This window comes from Salmo salar, chromosome 10, assembly GCF_965601325.2.
Source record: "Salmo salar chromosome 10, fSalSal1, whole genome shotgun sequence".
Lineage (NCBI taxonomy): Eukaryota > Metazoa > Chordata > Actinopteri > Salmoniformes > Salmonidae > Salmo > Salmo salar.
In genome coordinates this window covers 39,601,071-39,624,493 of record NC_138300.1, presented here as the reverse complement: position 1 = coordinate 39,624,493, position 23,423 = coordinate 39,601,071, and the positions used below count along the sequence as shown (strand labels likewise).

General features: G+C 39.8%; 1 protein-coding gene across 1 annotated transcript in view; it reads right to left on the bottom strand.

Moving 5' to 3' along the window:
* The window catches only part of si:ch73-74h11.1 (uncharacterized), a 28,948-nt gene extending 10,451 nt beyond the window's left edge, over positions 1-18,497 (bottom strand). The window contains exons 1-9 of the mRNA XM_014123213.3: positions 18,294-18,497; positions 8,635-8,763; positions 7,692-7,847; positions 7,408-7,546; positions 6,831-7,000; positions 6,335-6,469; positions 5,403-5,588; positions 4,699-5,228; positions 2,427-2,569 (exon numbers count right to left, since the gene is read on the bottom strand). Coding sequence (XP_013978688.3) covers positions 2,427-2,569; positions 4,699-5,228; positions 5,403-5,588; positions 6,335-6,469; positions 6,831-7,000; positions 7,408-7,546; positions 7,692-7,847; positions 8,635-8,763; positions 18,294-18,356 — 1,651 coding nt within the window. The 5' untranslated portion in view covers positions 18,357-18,497. The remainder of the gene's footprint in view (positions 1-2,426; positions 2,570-4,698; positions 5,229-5,402; positions 5,589-6,334; positions 6,470-6,830; positions 7,001-7,407; positions 7,547-7,691; positions 7,848-8,634; positions 8,764-18,293) is intronic.
* Positions 18,498-23,423: the final 4,926 nt, after the last annotated feature.

Sequence of the window (23,423 nt, the reverse complement as noted above, 5' to 3'; positions counted from 1 at the left end):
CAATAAAAATGCCCAAATAAAAAGGTAGTAAACCCAAAATGGCTTTGTAAATAAAAGTATACCAGTGACTGAGCCTACGAGTGACTAGAGAAGGCCAGCCAACCCTGGTATACAAAGTGCAGTGGTGCGTAAGGGTTTTGCAATTTAAAATAAATCTCAAAGTGCCATGGTAAAGGGTGTCAATTGATCTCAAACACTGAGCGGAAGCATTTATATATAAAATATCCCCATAGTCTAGTAAAGGCATAAATGTAGCTGATACTAGCCTCCTTCTGGCTTCAAAAGAAAAACAAGCCTTATTCCTAAAATAAAATGCTAATTTCAGCTTCAATTTTTTTGTAAGTTGTTGAATATGCATTTTAAAAGAGAGGCCATCATCAATCAAAATTCCAAGATATTTATATGAGGTTACAACCTCAATCTCCTTGCCCTGAAAGGTAGTAATAGGTGAAAGGTTCAGGGGTCTATTTCTTGCTTTAGAAAACACCAGAAGTTTAGTTTTGTCAGTATTGAGGATAAGCTTAAATTGAGACAAGGTATGTTGAACAGTATTAAAAGCAGTTTGCAAGTTCTGGAAAGCTTTTGTAAGAGATGAAGCACAACAGTAAATAACAGTATCATCAGCATAAAAATGAAGTTGTGCATTTTGGACATTTTTGTCTAAATTATTTATATAAATAGTGAATAAGAGAGGACCAAGTACAGAGCCTTGGGGCACACCATTTAAGACAGACAATTTAACAGACCTAAGCCCATCAAATTGAGTGCACTGAGTTCTATCAGACAGATAGTTAACAAACCATGCAACTGCATGCTCTGAAAGACCTACACTCGACAATCTCTGCCTTAGTATAGCATGATCAACTGTATCAAAAGCCTTAGAGAGATCAATAAAAAGTGAGACACAATGCTGTTTTTTGTCAAGAGCTTCAGTGATATCATTTAAAACCTTCATGGCTGCTGTAATTGTGCTATGCTTCTTCCTGAAACCCGATTGGTACATTGATAAAATAGAGTTTTAAATTTAAAGTAATTATTATAATACAAAAAGCTTTGTTAAATAACATTAAAATGTGGCACTTAATTCATTGGTTCCAAGAACAACGCTTTTGGGTTCCATGTTAAACTCTCTGTGGAAAGGATTCTGCACTGTTCTAGATATCACCTTTTGTGTAGCTCTGGGACCTTCATTTTAGTTTAAAGTGCCTTCAGAAAGTATTCACATCCCTTTACTTTTTCCACATTTTGTTGTGTTACAAAGTGGGATTAAAATGGATTTAATTGTCATGTTTTGTCGATAATCTACATAAAATACTCTGTAATGTCAGTGGAAGAAAAATTCTAACATTTGTAAAAGATAAATGAAAAATAAAACACTATACTGTATCTTGATTAGATAAGTATTGAACCCCCTGAGTCAATACATGCAGAAATGTTTTGGTACCCTTCCCCAGATCTGTGCCTCGACACAATCCTGTCTCGGAGCTCTATGGACAATTCCTTTGACCTCATGGCTTGGTTTATGCTCTGACATGCACTGTCTACTGTTGAAACGTATATAGACTGGTGTATGTCTTTCCAAATCATGTCCAATCAATTGACTATACCACAGGTGGACTCCAATTAAGTTGTAGAAACATCTCAAGGATGATCAATGGAAACAAGATGCACCTGAGCTCAATTTCGAGTCTCCTAGAAAAGGGTGTATTTACTTATGTAAATAGGGTATTTCTGTTTTTTATTTTAATACATTTGAAAAAAAATCTAAAAACCTCTTTGCTTTGTCATTATCGGGTATTGTGAGTAAATTGCTGAGGATTTTTTACATTTTATTTCATCCATTTTAGAATAAGGCTGAAATGTAACAAAGTGTGGAAAAAGTCAAGGGGTCTGAATACTTTACAAAGGCACTGTATCTATCAATTTTTATTTTCTGGATAAACTCTGATTAGTTTTCAGTTCTGATGGATAGACGTGTTGCTTCATGCTGTTGTTTTTGACAGGCATCACTCCATCGTCATCACATTTGATTCCCTTAGTTGAGCAATGAGTCTACACCCCGAATAGTTGAGCTGTTAAAAAGGACCTGTCTCTGCTGTGCTTTTTCCAAGATGAATTATCTCCGGCAAATATTTCCACCCGCTCTCATAAACATTGAATTTGTTAAGGGAAGATGAGAGTTGAGCAACACACCCAGCTGTTTTAGATTAGAAATTCAGTGGCAAGGCGGGGACCAACAGCACAAGACAAGAAGATCATTTTGAATTATGAGAAGTATTTATGACAGTTACTGTTGAGGCTAATTTCTAACAGGCTAACTTTCATATTAATGTAGAAGAATGAAGAAGAAGGAAGAAGATGATAGTCAGTATTTTAGTCAATTTCTGTATTAAGCCCTAGCTAGACGCTAAAGTATCTTACAGTACCTTGGGTAATGACGAGTATCTTGGCAAAGTATGTCCCATTCACCAAGAACTTAGACTCTCGATCTGGCGTCTTGATAAGTCTTATCTCAGCTGTCTTGTCATCGATGGTCACCCAGTTGTCTGGGTCATAGGCTTTGGCATACCTGGAAAATGCAGTAAGGAATATGGATTTATATGAAGAAGACAACATACGCATTAAGAGTCTGAATATATCACTAACTCTTGGGTGATTCCTAATGAAACAAGAACAAAAAATACCATTATTTTGGATTTTCACCACTAAATTATTTTAGGCTAACGGTCCTTTGGAGAAAGGATTGTTGACAGATATTTGACATTTGTATCTTAAAGTGTAAATAATTAATTGAAGTTGGAATATTTGTAAAAAGACACTGTAATGTTTAATCTGTACATGCTACTGTACAAAGCAAAAGTTGGTGTCATATGAAACTTTACCGCTTGCTCTGTAATTGTGTAGTGATTATTATTATTTGACCATGCTGGTCATTTATGAACATTTTAACATCTTGACCATGTTCTGTTATAATATCCACCCGGCACAGCCAGAAGAGGACTGGCCACCCCTCATAGCCTGGTTCCTCTCTAGGTTTCTTCCTAGGTTTTTGACCTTTCTAGGGAGTTTTTCCTAGGGAGTTTTTCCTAGCCACCGTGCTTCTTTCACATGCATTGCTTGCTGTTTGGGGTTTTAGGCTGGGTTTCTGTACAGCACTTTGAGATATCAGCTGATGTACGAAGGGCTATATAAATACATTTGATTTGATTTGATTTAATTTGATTTGATTTGATTTCCAAATTACTACTACAGGTAGCCTGTAGTAGTTAGAACGTTGGGCCAGTAACCCGGAAGGTTGCTGGATCGAAGGCCGCTGGGCAGGTAGCCTAGTGGTTAGAGCGAACCGGAAGGTTGCTGGATCAAATCCCCGAGCTGACAAGGTAAAAATCTGTCGTTGTGCCCCTGAACAAGGCAGTTAACCCACTGTTCCCTGGTAGGCCGTCATTGTAAAAAATAATTTGTTCTTAACTGACTTGCCTAGTTAAATAAAGGTTAAATTAAAAAAGATACACATTTAAAAACAATTCCTACACACATTTATGAATATTGACAAATATTAACATCAATATTGAAAATATACCATTTTTGATTTGGAAAATGTGTCAATATATTGTTGAACATAATATAATCTACAGGCATATCAAAGTGGGATCTCTGCTATTTTTAGTGTTATGACCCAATTTGTAAGCATTACTGACAGAGTGAACGTGAAAAGGATTACAAATGGTTGCCCTTTGCTAGTTATTTGCAGGATGTGCAATGATACAAGTAAAAGGAGGGATGTGATTGGGTACACTGTCTACTATGCCTACTTTGCCAATTTCTCTGTTTAAAATGGGCCATAACGTTAAAACTAACAGTGATCCCACTCTGGAACTGTCACGTCCTGACCAGTAAAAGCGGTTATTTGTCACTATAGTATGGTCAGGGCGTGGCAGGGGGTGTTTGTTTTGTGTGTTTTGGTGTTTTTGATTCGTGTTCTATGTTTTCAATATCTATGGTTAAATCTAGTTTTCTATTTCTATGTTGGTTTTTGGGCATGACCTCCAATTAGAGGCAGCTGGTTGTCGTTATCTCTAATTGGGGGCCATATTTAGTTGATGTTGTTTCACTTGTGTTTTGTGGGTGGTTATTTTCTGTATAGCCTGGGAGCCTTATGGAACTGTTTTTCGTCGTTTGTTTATTTTGTTTAAGTGTTTTCTTTAAATAAATTAAGAAGATGAGCACTTTACCCGCTGCGCCTTGGTCGACTCATTACGACGCCTATGACAGGAACTTTGATATGCCTCTAGAGTATTATGTTAAACAATGTATAGAAACATTTGCTAAATCAAAATTTTATATTTTCAATATTCTTAAATGTATGTAAGAAATGTGTAATTGAAATCAAAATACTACACCAACTTTAGCTTTGTAGCACCTACAACATGAAGTTTCAAAGAGGCCTGGGTAAAGCTGAAATGTCACAAAATGTCATATTCAAATTTAAATGAATTATTTCTCAGTTATACTTTAAGATGAAAATGTCAAATATATGTCAACAATCTTTCCTCCAAAGGACCCGTCTATGGATTACATTTAGTGAAAATCCTCAAAAACATGGTCTTTTTTTGTTTTACTTTTGTGATCAAATTACTGTTGATCACCAGACTGATAATTTAACCCATTTCTGGTCGTTTCCTTGGTCAGCCCACTAACCTGACGTCCTCAGCAGGCTCCCCTGTATCTCCGTCCACAGCAGGGTACGAGGCGATCACTCCATCCTTCGGCATTTTGTTGGGATCCTCAGAGACAGGCACAGGCTTGGTGCTGGGCTTAAATGCTGGACCTTCCGGCATGTTGTTAACTACGATCGAAATCGGGTAGGTCTTCCCCCCTTTAGGTGTTGGCTTTGGTTTCGGCTTCCCATTGGGATCAGGCTTAACCCCAGGCCCAACTCCTGGTTTAACCCCAGCCCCAACACCTACCCCGGGCCCAGCTCCAGCATCTACATTCACATCCACCCCTGCATTCACCCCCACATCTCCCCCAACATCTACACCAACACCCACTCCTACATCAACACCAGCTCCAGCCCCTGCCCCAGCGCCAGCTCCAGCTCCCGGCCCTCGCCCCTCCCCAGCATTAACATCCACATCCATCGCTACAGCACCCCCTACAACAAAAGGAGCTACGTTCTCAATGACTATTCCAAGTTCTAATTTCTGGACTTCCTCGAAATCTACTGCCTGTGGGTTTGAGATGAGGAAAAAATATAGTAAACTCTTAGACATACTGCATCAATAAATAGGCCTCTACAGAACTGAGTTTGACAACTCAAACCATATGTGAAAATACAGTCAGATAACATAAGCTCAAAATGTCCAAACAACATTGAGTGAGGTCTCAGAGTCTGGTCATACCTTGATCAGCTTCAGAATGCCTTCGTTGGTGTCTTGGTCCGTCTCGATGGAGAAGAGTCCGTCCTCGTTGCCTTGGGTGATGTGAAAGACGGCCCGCCAGTTATCTGTGTGTTCTAGATCTCTGTCCACTGTTTTGATCCTCATCACAATGACATCAGCAATGTTCTCGTCAACTTTCCCTGCATACTGACAGAACAATGGCAGGGATCAGCCTCAACAAATATACATACAGTATGTTATACAGTATGTTTCTGCCATAGGTAACAGGCTGAGTTCCCTTTATTATTTAATCCCCCACGTTACAATGGTACAGTACAAATATAAATGACAAGCTATAGTTTGACATCTGATTGTGCTAGCTGAATGGCGGCCAGATACAGTCTTATAGAAAGTCTACACCCAGTTGAACTTTTTTCACATTTTGTTGCGTTACAAAGTGGGATTTAAATATATTTAATTGTAATTTTTTGTCATTGATCTAAACAAAATACTCCGTAATGTCAAACTGAAAATAAAATTGTAATGTAATCGCTGCCAATGGTGTTTCTATCATGTATTGACTCATTTTGGTGAATACTTAGGTAATCAAAATATATTAGAGTTTTATTTTACATTAATCTAAAAAATATATTACATTTTTCTTCCACTATTGACATGTATTTTGTGTAGATTGTTGACAAAAAAATACAAATAAATCAATTTTAATTCCACTTTGTAACGCAACAAAATATTTTTTGAAGTTCAAGGGGGTGTAGACTTTCTACAGGCACTGTATGTATTTGAAGGATAACCTCAGTAAAATGAGAGAAAATGTATTACAAACATTTGTTATTCATCATTAATATCATTCCAAGATTGTGACCCACTGGCATGGAAAACACAGCATGTAACAAAATGTCAGGAAAGGTTGAAACCTAGGCTGTATCTTTTACCTGCCCCTTCTCCAGTGTGGGGACGTTGTCATTGATGTCCAGGACCTTTATTTCCACAGTTCCTGTTCCCGTGTTGCCTCCAGCTGCCCCGCCCATATCTGTCCCTTGGACGATTATAGTGTACGAATCGTGAGTCTAGAAAAGATAAAGCAAAGAGACTTTCATATACTGGTATTTCACATCAGACCTTGGTTCACTTCGTATTTTAGCTGCTTTTGATTGAGCTTGCCTGGTGTACACTTGACACTTCTGGCTACCAAATAGTCTGAAAATACCATACAGACCACAGGAGGTTTATGGCACCTTAATTAGGGAGAACGGGCTCGTGATAATGACTGGAGTGTCATCAGTTGAATGGTATCAAATACATCAAACACATGGTTTCCAGATGCCATTCCATTGCTCCGTTCTGGCCATTATTATGAGCCGTTCTCCCCTCAGCAGCCTCCACTGATACAGACAGTTTGTAGGGCTGTCAAGGCCTCATCAAGTGTACCTCTCTGTCCAGTGTGGCATCCTTGACGAAGAGTTTCCCTGTATTCTCATCGATGGTGAACATGGCTCCGGACCCTGCTGGTTTCTGGCTGATGATCTTGTAATGGATCTTAGAGTTGATGCTCCCCTCCTGATCGTCATCTTTCCCAATGATCTGCATGATTTCTGTGCCTGATGTTTCACAGGGCAGGGGGCAATGGGAGAGGACAATGTGAGACATATTATTCCAAAGGCAAGAGGCAGCCTCGATATGTGTTTCTGGATTTGTTAAACACTGTGTGGTACATCAGATGATGTCCAATCTGATTGTACAGCACCAACGAGAAGAGGGTATCTGTCTTATTTGAGGGCATTTGGCGGCAGGTAGTCTAGCAGTTTGAGTGTTGGGCTAGTAACTGAAAGGTCGCTGGTTCAAATACCCGAGCCGACAAGGTGTAAAATATGTCAATGTGCTCTTGAGCAAGGCACTTAACTCTAATCTTCTCCAGGGGTGCTGTACTACTATGGCTGACCCTGTAAAACAACACATTTCACTGCACTTATCAGGTGTATGTGACAATTAAAAAAATGTCATGTACCTGCTTTGCTGGACTCTGCGATGGACCCAGAGTGCAGCTCAAAGTAAGGTGAGTTATCGTTCAGATCAATGACATGAATCTGCAGAGGAATATTTGCTTCCGCCAAGGTCCCGTTTCTGTACCTGGCCACTCCAGTCAACTGGGACAGTGGGAAAATAATACAAAATATATATATGGGTTATATATGGGTTTCAGTTACATATTAACAAACACCTTATAAGCTGCAGTCATAACTGCCATGTAATTCTTATAGATGACAACTTCATAACGTCAAGGAGACTCACGTTGTACATGGGACATTTCTCCCGATCCAGGATGCCAGTGATGCGTACAAAGCCATTCTCGGGGTTGACAATAAAGAGGTTAAAGGGGGGTTTGTCAGCCCCCTTCCCTGCCAGGTAATACTCCACCTTTGCCTCTTTGTCCTTATCAGAGCGGATCTGAACAAACAAATTACATTCAAACATAAGGAAACAGAGACAAAGGGATAATCATACCTGAATATAACTTGTGGAGTTCCTCAATGATCCATACATTTAAAAAGGTACATTAATGATGTTCTGTTTCTAATATGGCCTGACGTCTTAAAAACATGTTTGTTACATGCCTAAATTCATTATTGCTTATGACATGTATTTCGTCAGTATAGTTGTTTATCATGGGTTCAAATTCCATAGAACTCAAACCACTTCAGCCAGGATGGAGTGACTCACGATTAAGGATTATGCCCAACTGCTTATTTGCATCCAAATAAGCATCACAACAATCAACTTCTATGTCTCTCTAGATGAAACAGGCTGGTAACCTGAATCTCTGCCTCCTTTTCTCACATGAACCAAGTGAACATAATGCCCAGACCTATACTCATCATCCTTGCCTGCCAAAGCCATTGGTTAGAAACCTGTTCCTGGTTTCATTCCTCCAAGCGTTTAGTTTCTCATGCCATCCACAGAACAGACCTGAGTTTTAAATAGTGGTTGTGTTCCTTCAAATACTTATTTCATTGAGCCTGCCTGGGGTGCCAGATGGGTGAGGTGGGTTTGCACTTTTGGGACTATTAAATTGATTCCATTGTGCCAGCCAGGAAAGCTCAATCAAGTACAGCTAAAAACAATAAGAAATGTGCTGGGACGAACAGTGGCGCAGTTTCACTTTATGCGGATTTCAGCTTATTTCAGTAGTCATTATGATTAGTCAGGTTTTGCTTGGTGTCTTAGTTTAGCAGACCTTGGCAATGTACTCTCTTTGTGTGTAGTCTGTATTCTCGTAGATTTTGGCAGGAGGCAGGATCCATTCTCTCTTCTGTCTCCTGAGATTCTTTCTTCGCATCTCTGCTTCTGCGTCAGCACTGATAACCTGGAATATCAAAAGAGCACATTCAGAGTTACAGGTAATCTTATACAGTTAACGTCTGTGTACACTACAAAAAAAGAAGAGTTGATTCAACATACAATTGTAAGGCAACCAGCTGCAATAGCATTGTGAGTTTGCTGAACATTTTGGACTACATAGCTGAACCAACATACATTCTCAAGTTAAATTGTATGTTCATTCAACTTTGAATTTTAGATAGAGTGAACATACAAGTCAACTTTAGAATTTATTCCACCTTATTTGCATATTTCACAGTGTAAAATCAAACTCTTTATGACAATACATTACATATATCATGTGACCTTTCTTTGAGGGCCTAGTTTTACACCCTAGCGCAGTGGTCTGTTTACAGGCTGCATTAAGCCTGCAGGTAGTGATGTTATGTTTGATACCGGAGCTCCGAGGCATGTCTTGCAAAATGTGAGATCCCACTGATTTCGCAGTGGTTCCGGTGCTTTCATCAATTTCAAACTGCTTTCAAACACCGACCTCTACTGGACACAGTACTTACAAATACACTATATACAAAAGTATGTGGACACCCCTTCAAATTAGTGGATAAGGTTATTCAGCCACACTCGTTGTTGACAAGTGTATAAAATCGAGCACACTGCCATGCAATCTTCATAGACAAACATTGGCAGTAGAATGGCCTTACTAAAGAGCTCCATGACTTTCAATGTGGCACCGTCATAGGATGCTACCTTTCCAACAAGTCAGTTTGTCAAATGTCTGCCCTGCTAGAGCTGCCCCGGTCAACTGTAAGTGCTGTTATTGTGAAGTGGAAACGTCTAGGAGCCAAAAAATGTGTTTGTCCTCGGTTGTAACACTCACTATCGAGTTCCAAACTACCTCTGGAAGCAATGTCAGCACAATAACTGTTTGTCGCTATGGAAGAACTTGACTGGCCTGAACAGAGCCCTGACATCAACCCCTTCAAACACCTTTAGGATGATTGGAACACTGACTATGAGCCAGGCCTAATCGTCCAACATCAGTACCCGACCTAACTAATGCTTTTGTTGCTAAATGAAAGCATGTTCCAACATCTAATGTTAAGCCTTCCCAGAAGACTGGAGGCTTTTATAGCAGCAAAGGGGGGACCAACTCCATGTTAATGACCATGATTTTGGAAAGAGATGTTTGACGAGCAGGTGTTCACATATTTTTGGTTGTGTAGTTAGGATTTTGGACATGTAGTTTCACCTGACTGATAGCTTAGCAGGTAAAGTATGGAACTATGGAACATTCAGGGTATGAGGTTTGAATCATGTTAAAGGCACAATATTTAGAAATTTTTTTATGTTGTTCAAATAATGAACTGTAGTGAATGGGCGGAGAAGCACAGGGCAAAGTTCTATATCCCAATTCAATTCAATTCCAAAAAATGATAGGCTATTACAGACTGGAAATAAATATTGTTTCATGCATTTGCCTATTTTCATATATTATAAGAGTTCTGATTTTCTCCATATAGGAATCCCCCTTATTATAAATAATGTAGAGTCCCTTATATTTTAAAAAGACTCAAGCTAGGCTATATGATAACACTGGTAATAAGTCAGTTGTTGTAGCCTATTAATTGTGAGGCACATCAGAGCTGAAATCATAATAATATAACTAGTTTTTTTGTTTCACTGGACTGATGGTCATGTCTCAGCTGAAGGATGGAGATCGTGCGAGTAGAAGTAGAGAAGCGTGTTTCATGATTTCTAAAAGTGTTGAATAAAAACGCTGTTGTAGTGCTGTTCATTGTCTTTAAGGCCCTCAATTAGATCAATGCAATCAGTGATTGATATAAAGGGGGACTGAAGGCCCTTCATGGCAAAATCACTGATGTCAAATAACTTGGCAAACGCTCCAACACCCTCTTATATACCCGATCTCTTGAATTGAACAGTGAGCTTTGTTTGGCCATTTTACTTGTTTTTTTGTTAACCAAGTTGACTAGTGAGTCTTAGTTAGCTTGCTAACGGTGAGAAGCCTACACAGTGTAGCCTAGTCTACACAGCGATAGGTACTGTTTACTGCACATGGTATCAGTGCGAAGTGACACATGCCAGAACGTGCCCATTACTTTGAAAGTAATAAGCTCCTTGTATTATTATTATTTTTTTACAATTTCCTTTTAGTCCCCCCGGTAAATAATCAAGCATAATTCAAATTCATTATATAGGCTTACATTAAATAAAACCTAGTGCTGTACATAAAATCTATGTAAGATGTCCTTGAGTGTCCTGAAAGGCATCTGCCAAATAAAATGTATTATTATAATGGTCAATACTGTATATATCCCTTTCGTTTTCCCACCCCCTCCCTACTGCTTGCTATGAATTCCAGCTGATGGTGTATGCATGTTTAGGCCAGTGCTTGATTTGGACTGAAATACAGTAGGTGCCGATACTCATTTTGGGTATCATATTTAGGTGCAGGAACTCTCAGTTCTTTTGAGCTTATATTCTATTCGTAGGTTGCACCTCCGTCACTCGGTCGCATCATACCATTGTTATGAACGTTCTCAAGCCCTCTATCGGCGGCACCATAGTGGTGCCCTAAAGTGGTGATAAACCCAGTCATTCTGGACAGAGGCTGACTACTGTTTAGTCTAAATTAAACTATAGTGCCTGGAAATACGGTGACGTTGCTAAAGTAGTCAAATATTTAGTAGGAAACAACTTTGCCAGCATTATCATGTCGTCAAATGTAGTTTAGATAGATGGCAATGTTGTTTTTAGCCAGCAAAGTTCGTCAGAAATAGCTAACAATGCTAATGTTAGTTAGCTGAAATCCGGTGGCCTCCCCTCAATTTTAGCTAGATAGTTAACGTTATACTGCATCTACAGTTATTCTGGTGACAACAACACTTTTTGCCTCCTTTTGAATGTCATTGTATTTCCAAGCCACAGTAATGCAGTTTTGATTAAATCTTTATCAGCGCTCATTGACGATGCATTGAGTAGAATGCTCCGTCGGCCATCAGTCCAAAACGTACGTTCAAAACAATATTGTGACTTAACGTGCAACTCATGAAAATTAGGTGCAGGAACAAAAGCAGAAGAACATACATTTGTAATTTTACTCAACAAGCTTGATCAAAAAAGCTACATTTCTTGTACTTCTGAAGTCCACCCAACTCGCTGATTAAGAAATTGGTTAAGTTGGCATTTTTTGTAGCCTCACATTATGTAATTTTGTGTTTACTTTAGTGGTCCTCAACGTGTAAAAGAGCAGCTCATTTCAAATTGTTATGCAATTATGCCTTCTTATAAACTAGAACCTCAGCCATACACCCTATACAATTTAGTGCAGAAGAACTCCAATGAAGGCATCCTGCCCTGAATAACCTGCTCTTTCCTTGATATAGACTGACCAGGAGAAAGCTTGGATCCCTTATTGATGTCCTACTGGCTATGTCACCCATATGTAATGCACTATATTTCATATACAGTAGAACACCTGCAGAGCATCCTGAATTATGGGATATCTATGGTGTCACCACTGTTCCATACCTTCCCGTGGAGTTATGGAGACAGACACTGGTTAAATAAAATAAAAAACCTACTGCAAAGGCCAATTGTTCAACAGAGTGAGCAACATTATGTACTCAGAATATACACTGTTGTTATACAACAGGTTATCTGACTAGTTTCCCACAAGGAGTAGAAAATAGAGCACCATGACCTTTACTTCTCTGCAACATAGCTTGACAACATTCTTCAAGGAAAATGTTCGCCCATTGTTGTCTTCGTCGATTTCATTTGATTATAGGGCTTCCTCAGGCAGTTTTACTAAGCCTTTGGTAACACTTTATTTTACGGTACTGTTTCCACTGATATTTAAGTCGTAGGAAAGTGTGTGTTGTCAATAATAAGTACTTCCTTAAACGTACAATCATTCAACTCAATTGGTTATCACCTACACTTTAATACCAAACACTGCATAGTGAGGATTTTTTATGAATCCCAAAGAATCGAACAAGTGAGCCATATGTTATTGTTGTATGATAAGTACTGATGTGATGTCCACGTAAACATCTGGAATGTTTTGTTCTGAAAATGAAAGTGCAACTTTGTCATCCTCTAACAATGACCAGACAAGAAACATTTAGAGAGAGTGAGAGAGAGAGAAAGAGCCAGGGAGAGAAAAAGAGAAAGAGAACGTCAGAGAAAGGGAGAGAGAGGGAAATATAGAGGGAGAGAGAGCAAGAGAGGGAGAGAGAACAAGAGAGAGATGGAAATAGAAAGGGAGGGAGAGAGAGAGTACGAGAGAGGGAGGGAGAGGGAAATATGGAGGGCGGGAGAGAGAGAACGAGAGAGAGAGAACAAGAGAGAGATGGAGAGAGAGAACAAAAGAGAGAGATGGAGAGTGAGAACGAGAGAGAACAAGATAGAGATGGAAATAGGGAGGAAGAGAGAGAACAAGAAAGAGAGGGAAATAAAGAGGGAGAGAGAGAGATAGAGAGAAGAAGAGAGGGAGTGGGAATAGAGAGAGAGAGACAGGGAGAGAAGAAGAGAAAGAGAACATGAGAGAGAGAGCCCGGCTAGCAAAGTGGATCTGGGCCGATTCCGGCTGAGAGTCGGGGCACTCGGCTGAGAGTCAGACTCGGCCAACGTCATGGGGCCCGAGTCTAGGCCGCTGTCATGTGGCCCAAGTCTAGGCCGTCTTCGACAGTATTACTTATGGCTTGGATTTGGGGATTGAGCTCGGGCCGATTCCGGTGTGAGTTATCTGGGCCAAAAGTATTACTTGTGGCTCAGGCCGATTGGGGCTACTCTCTGGCAGATGATTGCACAGGCTACTTTATATAACTAACATTTCATTATTTATTTATTTTTCCATATTTTCTCATTGTTTCTGTAATCAAAAAATACAATTAACATTTAAATTAAATTCTTTAAGAGTCCTGTTTTAAGTAGTATTTTAGTATTTCGATACTTTGTGCAAGGCAACTGATAAGCATTACAAATTTTGTGGATGGAGCCTCTCAAGTGGCGCAGCGGTCTAAGACACTGCATCGCAGTGAAAACTGCCCTGCTACAGATGCTGGTTCGAGACCTGTGCCGACTGGGAGACTCATGAGGCAACGCACAATTGGCCCAGCGTCGCCCGACTTAGGGGATAGTTTGGCCGGCTGGAATGTCCTTGTCCTATCGCGCTGTAGCAACTCCTGTGGCTGACCAGGTGCATGCACGCTGACACAGTCACCAGGTGTATGGTGTTTCCTCCGACACAAAATGTTTTTTTTGTGGATGGATATAATTTGTATGTATAAAATGTATAATAGTACTATTTAAAATGACTAAATCGCGTAATTTTGTAATCATTAATTTAAATTTGCATCGGGGCCCTTCTGGGGGATTCAGGTAAGATGCCGGCAAAGTCGGTTGAATTCCGGTAGACGGAAACGGACCGATGTACTTGGGCCGATTCTGGGCAGTCATTCATTTTGATTTTGTGCCAAGTCCGACACCCGATTCCGGGCCAATTTAATCAGTTCCGGGGGCCGCTTCTGAGCCAATTCCTCATTGCTAGCTGGGAGAGGTTTGAGAGAGAGAGAGAGAAAGATAACATGAGAAAGAGACAGAGAGAGCGGATGAGAGAGGGAAATTGAGTGAGATAGAGAGAAAGAGAGAGAGAGAGAGAGAGAGAGACTGTTGGCACAGAAATAAGGCGGACTATGGCTACAGATGGGTTGCGTCTGTTTTCTGTCTGATCAGATAAAGATGTACTCTCATCCATCATCCATCACACCATATACAAAAGATGTGATAGGTCCACACTCAAAAAGATATTGCATAAAGCTTACTTTCTTTTTAAATTTAGTTTTTTGTTTTCACTGCATGAGGGATAGTGTACACAGACATTTCGGTTTTGCGGCCTTCTTCAGTGTGTAGGTACAAAACCTTGTATATAGGTAGACCAGAGATGCCACATCCCTGATTGTCAGATGAGTGGCAACCCCAATTAGAAGCACCTGCTGCTCATCGGTTGATCACCTGTGTTCCCTACAAATGCTGCTTTGAATTAAAAAGATTTGTACCTGCACACTGAAAAAGTCTGCAATGCCTAAACATCTGTGTACGCTATCCCTGATGCAGTGAAAAAAAATATTATGTAAGCTTTATGTTACATCTTTTTGAGTGTGGACCGATTAGACATTTTGTTTGTCTGAATTTGTGAGTTTTACACACCAGCCAAGCTTCTGGGAGAGCACAAAGGTCCCCTTTTGATTGTATGTCAGGGTTCCCCAACTGGCGGTCAGCGGGCTGAAATTGCCCCTTGGGTGATTTTATTTACCCCCCCCCCAAGTTTTCTTAGCAAATTGTTTTCATATTTTTATTGTTGGACTGTAAAAACACCAGATTTTTTCAAATGTATTTTGGAAATCTGTATCAAGTATTCCCACGCATAATAGAGAGATGTTATCGTATACAAATGTAAGCAAGGTTTGAAATGATTATGTTTAGTGAAATATTATATCTGTTTGGGCTCCTTGCAGTCAATTTGCAGACCTTCTGCTTAATATTTTTTTTTTTGCCAGTGGCTGAATCTGGTTGATGATTCCTAGTGTATGGTATGTAGCCTATAGCCTATAAGCTGTGTTTGAACATGTACATAATGCATGTCCTGGATTGTGGCCTGTCTCCCTCTCTAGAGAGGAACATTTTGTCCCCTATAGCGTCCACACCTCTCTGTTAGCTGGGGAGAAAGTTAGAGCGTCGATCACAGCGGTTTATTGCTTGAGGGAAATAGATCTGTCTTTTCCTGCCTGCCTTTACATTTTTATTTTGTACAAAGCAAATGACAATCATACTGTATGTTTTCAACCTGAGGCAACCTGAGGCACAGTACATGGTGTTGCAATGAGGCGGCAGGTAGCCTAGGGGTTAAGAGCATTGGGCCAGTAACTGGAAGGACGCTAGTTTGAATCCCTGACCCAGTAAATTGGAAAAATCTGTAGTTCTGCCCTTGAGCAAGGCATTTAACCTCCAACAACTGCTACCCAGGAGCCAATGATGTTGATTAAGGAGGCCCCCCGCACCTCTCTGCTTAAGATGGGTTGGGTTAAATGTGGAAGACGCATTTCGTTTGTGTCACGTCCTGACCGGTAAAGGGGTCGTTTGTCATTGTAGTATGGTCAGGGCGTGGCAGGGGGTGTTTGTTTTGTGTGTTTTGGGGTTGTTGGTCTAGGGGATTTTGGATCTAGTTTTCATATTCTATGTTCCGTTTTCCAGGTTTGGCCGAGTGTGGTTTCCAATCATAGGCAGGTGTCTTTCGTTGTCTCTGATTGGAAGCCATACTTAGGCAGCCTGTTTTCCTTTGGGTTTTGTGGGTGGTTATTTTCCGTTATAGTATGTGAACCTTACGGAACTGTTTGTTGTCATTTGTTTTTCTTTGTTTACGTGTTCTCTTTAAATAAACAAGTAAGAATGAGCACTATACCTGCTGCGCCTTGGTCTGTCCTTAACGACGCATGTGACAGTTTGAGTGTATTCAGTTGTGCAACTGACTAGGTATCCCCTTTCCCAACAAGTGTGTGTGTGTTCTGTTGATTTTTTTGTGACATATATTATTTGCATTGCATGTCAAACAAAAGTATCTCTGTTGGAAGTACTTTACAGGTATGTGAATGAGCGGTTGCATTTTTCAGCTTCTCCCTCTCTCTCTGTTTTGGATTGTGCTGTTCCTGGAATGGGTTAAGGTCGGTTGAGAGGCACCTGGAACAAGTTATGATTTTAATTGTGCCCATGGGGCTTTTTCTTGCATTTAATTTTTTTGTTTTGTTTTGTTTTACCTTACCTGTATACACTGAGTGTACAAAACATTAGGAACACCTGCTCTTTAAATGGCATAAACTGGCCAGGTGAATCCAGATGAGCGCTATGATCCCTTACTGATGTCCCACTGGCTATGTCAGCCATATGTAAATGCACTATATTTCATATAGAACACCTGCAGAGAGTCCTGAATTATGGGATCTCTACGGTGTCACCACTGTGTTCCATACCTTCCTGGGGTTATGGAACACATAACCCCTTCCCAAGGTTATGGAGACAGACACTGTGTACCTACTGCAAAGGCTGATGTTTCAACAGAGTGAGCTGCTGTTTCTTTGCAACCACCATCCACTTACTTGTACATTATGTACTCAGACAATACACTGAACCCCTCAGGTCATGTTGTTATACAACAGGTTATCTGACAAGGTCACCTGTTAAATCCACGTCAATCAGTGTAGATGAAGGGGAGGTGACAAATTAAAGAAGGATGTTTAAGCCTAGAGACAATTGAGATATGGAAAGGCGCACCGGTTTGAGTGTGTCAAGAACTGCAACGCTTCTGGGTTTTTATCCCTCAACAGTTTCCTGTGTGTATCAAGAATGGTCCACCACCCAAAGGACATCCAGCCAACTTCACACAATTGTGGAAAGCATTGGAGCCAACATGGGCCAGCATCCCTGTGGAACGCTTTCGAAACATTGTAGAGTCCATGCCCAACAAATTGAGGCTGTTCTGAGGGCAAAGGGGGTGCAACTCAATATTAGGAAGGTGTTCCTAATGTTTTGTACACTCAGTGTAAACAGAATTTATAAGTTTACAATGGCTAATGGGTTAAGGCAACAATAAAGACCAAGATGCAACAAAGACCAAAGTAAAATACCACTTAGGCTCTTTATGACTCACAACACACAGCACGGACTAGAAGAATGAAACCACACTGAAGAATCATGCATAGTATATTGTTTCACTGCATAAATCACTCATAATGATGGTCATTATGCTTGTCTGCATGGAATGAATGGGTTTCTGCAAGAACTTGTTTGTCAACATAATTGCACAAGCAACTTTGGAATTAGAAAAAGAGAATGTTCTCTGACACTAATTTCTTACAGCTATAGAGCAGGGATCATCAACTACATTCAGCCGCGGGACAATTTTTTCTTGAGCGGATGGTTGGGAGGGCCGGAACATAATTACTAATTATTTCTAGACTGCAAATTGACCGCAAGAAGCCCAAACAGATATAATGTTTGACTAAAACATAATAATTTTCAACCTTGCTTACATTTGTTTACAATCACGTGTCTTTATTATGTGTGAGAATACTTGGGAATAGATTTCTTAAATTAAAATCTCTTGGAGCTGATTTCCTGATGTTTTCAGTCTTTTGTGTCACAAAAAATGGTTTCCTTTAGTATTTTTTTTTTTAAGATTGGGGGGCCAAATAAAAGCACCCACGCCACCAGTTGGGGAACCCTGCTAAAGAGGCATCAACAGTGTTTAAAGTTGTGCTTCCAGCTTTGCGGCACAAGAGCAAATAGGTGTTTTTATAAAGCACATTTAATAAGGCACATGCCTAATTAAGACTAATACAAGATAGCAGATTGCAATCAAATTACCTAACCTGAAGCATAAAATATCTACTTGCAACAACAGGCTCTCCTTCAACATTTTATATTGACATTTCAATATAAATGATAATATTTCAAGAAAGCGCCAGGGGTACTCACCAGTGCCACGATCAGCAGAAGCAGCAGGCAGACTCCTGCATGCCTGACCCTAGCCCTAGCCATGACAGTGTTATAGAGTCTGCACCATACAGACAGTTAATGTACAGTACAGTCCCCCTCTCTCTTTAGTCTTACTCTCTCCCTCAGAATGTAGAATTTAGGCTTGAGAATTCATGAGGCGGGTGTTAAATATGAGGGGAGGGAGGTGTCTTATGTATTTTCTCCTCAGGGACGATGGACACCTACAGCATGTCTTATGTCAACAACCATTACCCCCCCACCACACCTCCCCCTCCCCCCATCCCGACCACACCCCTCTCTGCCACACCCTCCCATAACCACCCTCACTCTCTCTTTTTTCTCTCTCTCCTTTCATTCTCCCTCACTCTCTCTCTATTAGTTGACTCCCCTTACCCCTTCTCCCCCTCTCTTCCTCTGGGTGAATATTTTTGAAAGGTGTGTTCCTGTGTGGTGCTGACACAGGGAGCTGTCAGGTTGGTATACTTTATAGTACCTTCCAGCCAGGGCGGTCGCAGTAACACTGTTAAACTGGCTCTGCCTGTCTTAGGTTGTGACCCAGATGGCACCTTATTCCCTATATAGTGCATTACTTTTGATCAGAGCCGTATGAGCACTGGTCATAAGTAGTGCACTACATAGGAAGAAAGGTGCACTTTGTGACACAGACTCACTCTCAGTTGATAAAACATCAACAAAGGAAAACAGAGTCATCAACGTCAGCTTATCTGATAAGCCAGCTGTGAATTACAGCTTGGCTCAGTCCCAAATTGCACCCTATTTCCTATAAAGTGCTCTACTTTTGATGGACCCTGGTCAAAAGTAGTACACTATATAGGGAATAGTTTGCCATTTAGGACACATACCTGTCTTGGGTCTGATGGGATTGTTGTGTAAAAACCAGTGAGAATTAGTGGAGCATTATTTGCAGCATGTGTGGAATTATTCAAACCCTAGTACCATATGAAAAAAAACTTGGTCGCTAAGCACGTATGACTGCTTATAATGTTAAGAGGGAAAGTTATTTTGGGGGTAAATATTTGAAATAGGTGTAGAAATACAATGACCATACCTGTGAAATGTTTTTATTTTGTTTAACAAGTCACATAATAAGTTGCATGGACTCACTCTGTGTGTTCAACATAATTTTTTTAAGGCTACCTCATCCCTGTACCTCACACATATATTTATCTGTAAGGTCCCGCAGTTGAACAGTGCATTTCAAACAAAGATTCAACCAGAAAGACCAGGAATGATTCCAAATACCTCGCAAAGATGGGCACCTATTAGTAGATGGGTAAATATATACAGACATTGAATATCCCTTTGAGCATGGTGAAGTTATTAATTACACTTTGGATGGTGTATCATCAATACACCCAGTCACTACAAAGACACAGGTGTCCTTCCTAACTCAGTTGCCGGAAAGGAAGGAAACCGCTCAGTGATTTCACCATGAGGCCAATTTAAAACAGTTACAGAGTTTAATGGCTGTGATAGGAGAAAACTGAGGATGGATCAACAACATTGGAGTTACTCCACAATACTAACCTAAATGACATAATGAAAAGATGGAAGCCTGTACAGAATTAAAATATTCAAAAACATGCATCCTGTTTGCAATAAGGCACTAAAGTAAAACAGCAACAATTGTGGCAAAGAAATTAACTTTATGTCTTGAGTACAAAGGGTTATGTTTGGGGGCAAATCCAACACAACACATCCCTGAGTACCACTCTTCATATTTTCAAGCATGGTGGTGGCTGCATCATGTTATGGATATGCTTGTCATTGGCAAGGACTAGGGAGTTTTTTTTAGGGGAATAAAAATAAACAGAATAGAGCTAAGCACAAGCAAAACCCTAAAGGAAAAGTCTGCTTTCCAACAGACACTGGGAGACAAATTCACCTTTCAGCAGGAAAATTAACTAAAACAGACTTACCAAGACCACATTGAATGTTCCTGGGTGGCCTAGTTACAGTTTTAACTTATATCGGCTTTCAAATCTATTGCAAGACTTGAAAATGGCTGTCTCGCAAAATAATCAACAACCAACTTGATAGAGCTTGAAGAATTTTTTCAAGAATGATGTGTAAATATTGTACAATCCAGGTATACAAAGCTCTTAGAGACTTACCCAGAAGTATTCACAAATGTAATTGCTGCCAAAGTTAATTATAACATGTATTGACTCAGGGTGTGCATACTTATGTAAATTAGTTATTTTTGTATTTCATTTTCAATAAGTTTTCAGTTTGTGATTATGTGGTATTGTGTGTACATCGGTGAGAAAAAACACTTAAACAAATGCAAACATGCTGCTAATTTGCTGTTATTCTAGCTGGAGAGGTTGGCTATCTAGCAAGCAAGGGATAATGCTGGCAACGGAACATAAAGAACGAATGACTGGGTCATGTCCAAAGATAAAGAATAAAAATAATTAACAACTGGGTCGCGTCCCTGGCTATAGAACAAAGTGGAAAGATGAGAAAGTATGAATTCACTGAGCATATTCCTTGAAAACATGTCATTTTTACCGGTATAGGTGTGCTTTAGTAATGTACATTACCTTGGAAAAATGAACTCCGCGAAGGGACTTGGGTTCGCCTCATCCCACTGAGTCATCCATTATTTCCAAGGTAATGTGCAGAATGTTGGCATTTATCCATTAAGTATCATATATAGTTTCTTGCAATATCACTCTGTGACTTTAAATAATATTTTTCACAAAACCTTGATTCCTAAAAGATGGGTCTGGAAATTTGTCTAAAATCCTAAATGAATCAGGAGTAATTAGGGTCAGCTATACCATAAGGACAATTATTCATGTCCTCATTACATGTAGTGCAACAAGACCACTCTGTAATGTTTTCTACTTTTGATAGATTTAAACAAACAATATTGGAATCACCATGGTCACAACCATAAACTGTCAACTCCATCTGCCTGATAGATTAAAATAGAATATTAATTTTGGTTCAAATATGTTTTTTAGAGTCATAAAGCTACCAAGGAAAAACTAAATTGCTACTGTGTATACAACTTAAATGAAAAATTATTTTTTTATTTTTGTCAACTCGTGAAACATAATCTCCTACATATTTTTGTCTAATGTCAACTCCGTCGGAGTGTTAGAAGATCTGATAGAATGGTTATGTTTTTACTGGGGATGTTCAAGTGAATGATTTTCCATATTTTACAAATGTTTGTATTTAACTTCTTTGGGATAGGTGGCAGTATTTTCACGGCCGGATAAAAAAACATACCCGATTTAATCTGGTTACTACTCCTGCCCAGAAACTAGAATATGCATATAATTAGTAGATTTGGATAGAAAACATTCTAAAGTTTCTAAAACTGTTTGAATGGTGTCTGTGGGTATAACAGAACTCATATGGCAGGCCAAAACCTGAGAAGATTCCATACAGGAAGTGCCCTGTCTGACAATTTGTTGTCCTTCTGTTGCATCTCTATCAAAAATACAGCATCTGTGCTGTAACGTGACATTTTCTAAGGCTTCCATTGGCTCTCTAAAGCCGCCAGAAAGTGGAATGGAGTGTCTGCTGTCTCTGGGCAAAGAACAGCAGCAGAATTTGTAAGTGGTCAGCCTGGGGACAGTGAGACTGGAGATGCGTGGTCACGAGACGTTGAATGAATACAACGTTGCCCGGTTGGAATATTATCACTATTTTACGAGAAAAATAGCATAAAAATTGATTTTAAACAGCGTTTGACATGCTTCTAAGTACTGTAATGGAATATTTTGAATTTTTTTGTCACGAAATGAGCTCTCGCGTCACCCTTCGGATAGTGACCTGAACGCACAAACAAAACGGAGCTATTTGAATATAACTATGGATTATTTGGAACCAAAACAACATTTGTTGTTGAAGTAGAAGTCCTGGGAGTGCATTCTGACGAAGAACAGCACAGGTAATCCAATTTTTCGAATAGTAATTCAGAGTTTAGTGAGCCCCAAACTTGGTGGGTGTCAAAATAGCTAGCCGTGATGGCCGAGCTATGTACTCAGAATATTGCAAAATGTGCTTTCGCCGAAAAGCTATTTTAAAATCTGACACCGCGATTGCATAAAAGAGTTCTGTATCTATAATTCTTAAAATAATTGTTATGTATTTTGTGAACGTTTATCATGAGTAATTTAGTAAATTCACCGGAAGTTTTCGGTGGGTTACAACGAAAGCAAAACATTAGATTATGTCAGCAGAGTACCCAGCCAGAAATAATCAGACACCCATTTTTCAAGCTAGCATATAATGTCACATAAACCCAAACCACAGCTAAATGCAGCACTAACCTTTGATGATCTTCATCAGATGACAACCCTAGGACATTATGTTATACAATACATGCATGTTTTGTTCAATCAAGTTCATATTTATATCAAAAACCAGCTTTTTACATTAGCATGTGACTAGCATGTGACTAGCATTCCCACCGAACACTGCCGGTGAATTTACTAAATTACTCACGATAAACGTTCACAAATAGCATAACAATTACTTTAAGAATTATAGATACAGAACTCCTCTATGCACTCGATATGTCCGATTTTAAAATAGCTTTTCGGTGAAAGCACATTTTGCAATATTCTCAGTAGATAGCCCGGCATCACAGGGCTAGCTATTTAGACACCCAGCAAGTTTAGCACTCACCAAAGTCAGATTTACTATAAGAAAAATGTTATTACCTTTGCTGTCTTCGTCAGAATGCACTCCCAGGACTTCTACTTCAATAACAAATGTTGGTTTGGTTCAAAATAATCCATCGTTATATCCAAACAGCGACGTTTTGTTCGTGCGTTCAAGACACTATCCGAAAGGGTAAATAAGGGTGACGAGCATGGCGCAATTCGAAGCATGTCAACCGCTGTTTACAATCAATTTTTATGCCATTTTTCTCATAAAAAAGCGATAATATTCCGACCGGGAATCTGCGTTTAGGTAAACAGACGAAAGAAAATAAAGCATTCGGTCGACTCGGGCACGCGCCTAAGCCCATAGTACTCTGATCGGCCACTTGCCAAAAGCGATAAAGTGTTTCAGCCAGAGGCTGCCTCGATATCGTTCAGCTTTTTCCCGGGCTCTGAGAGC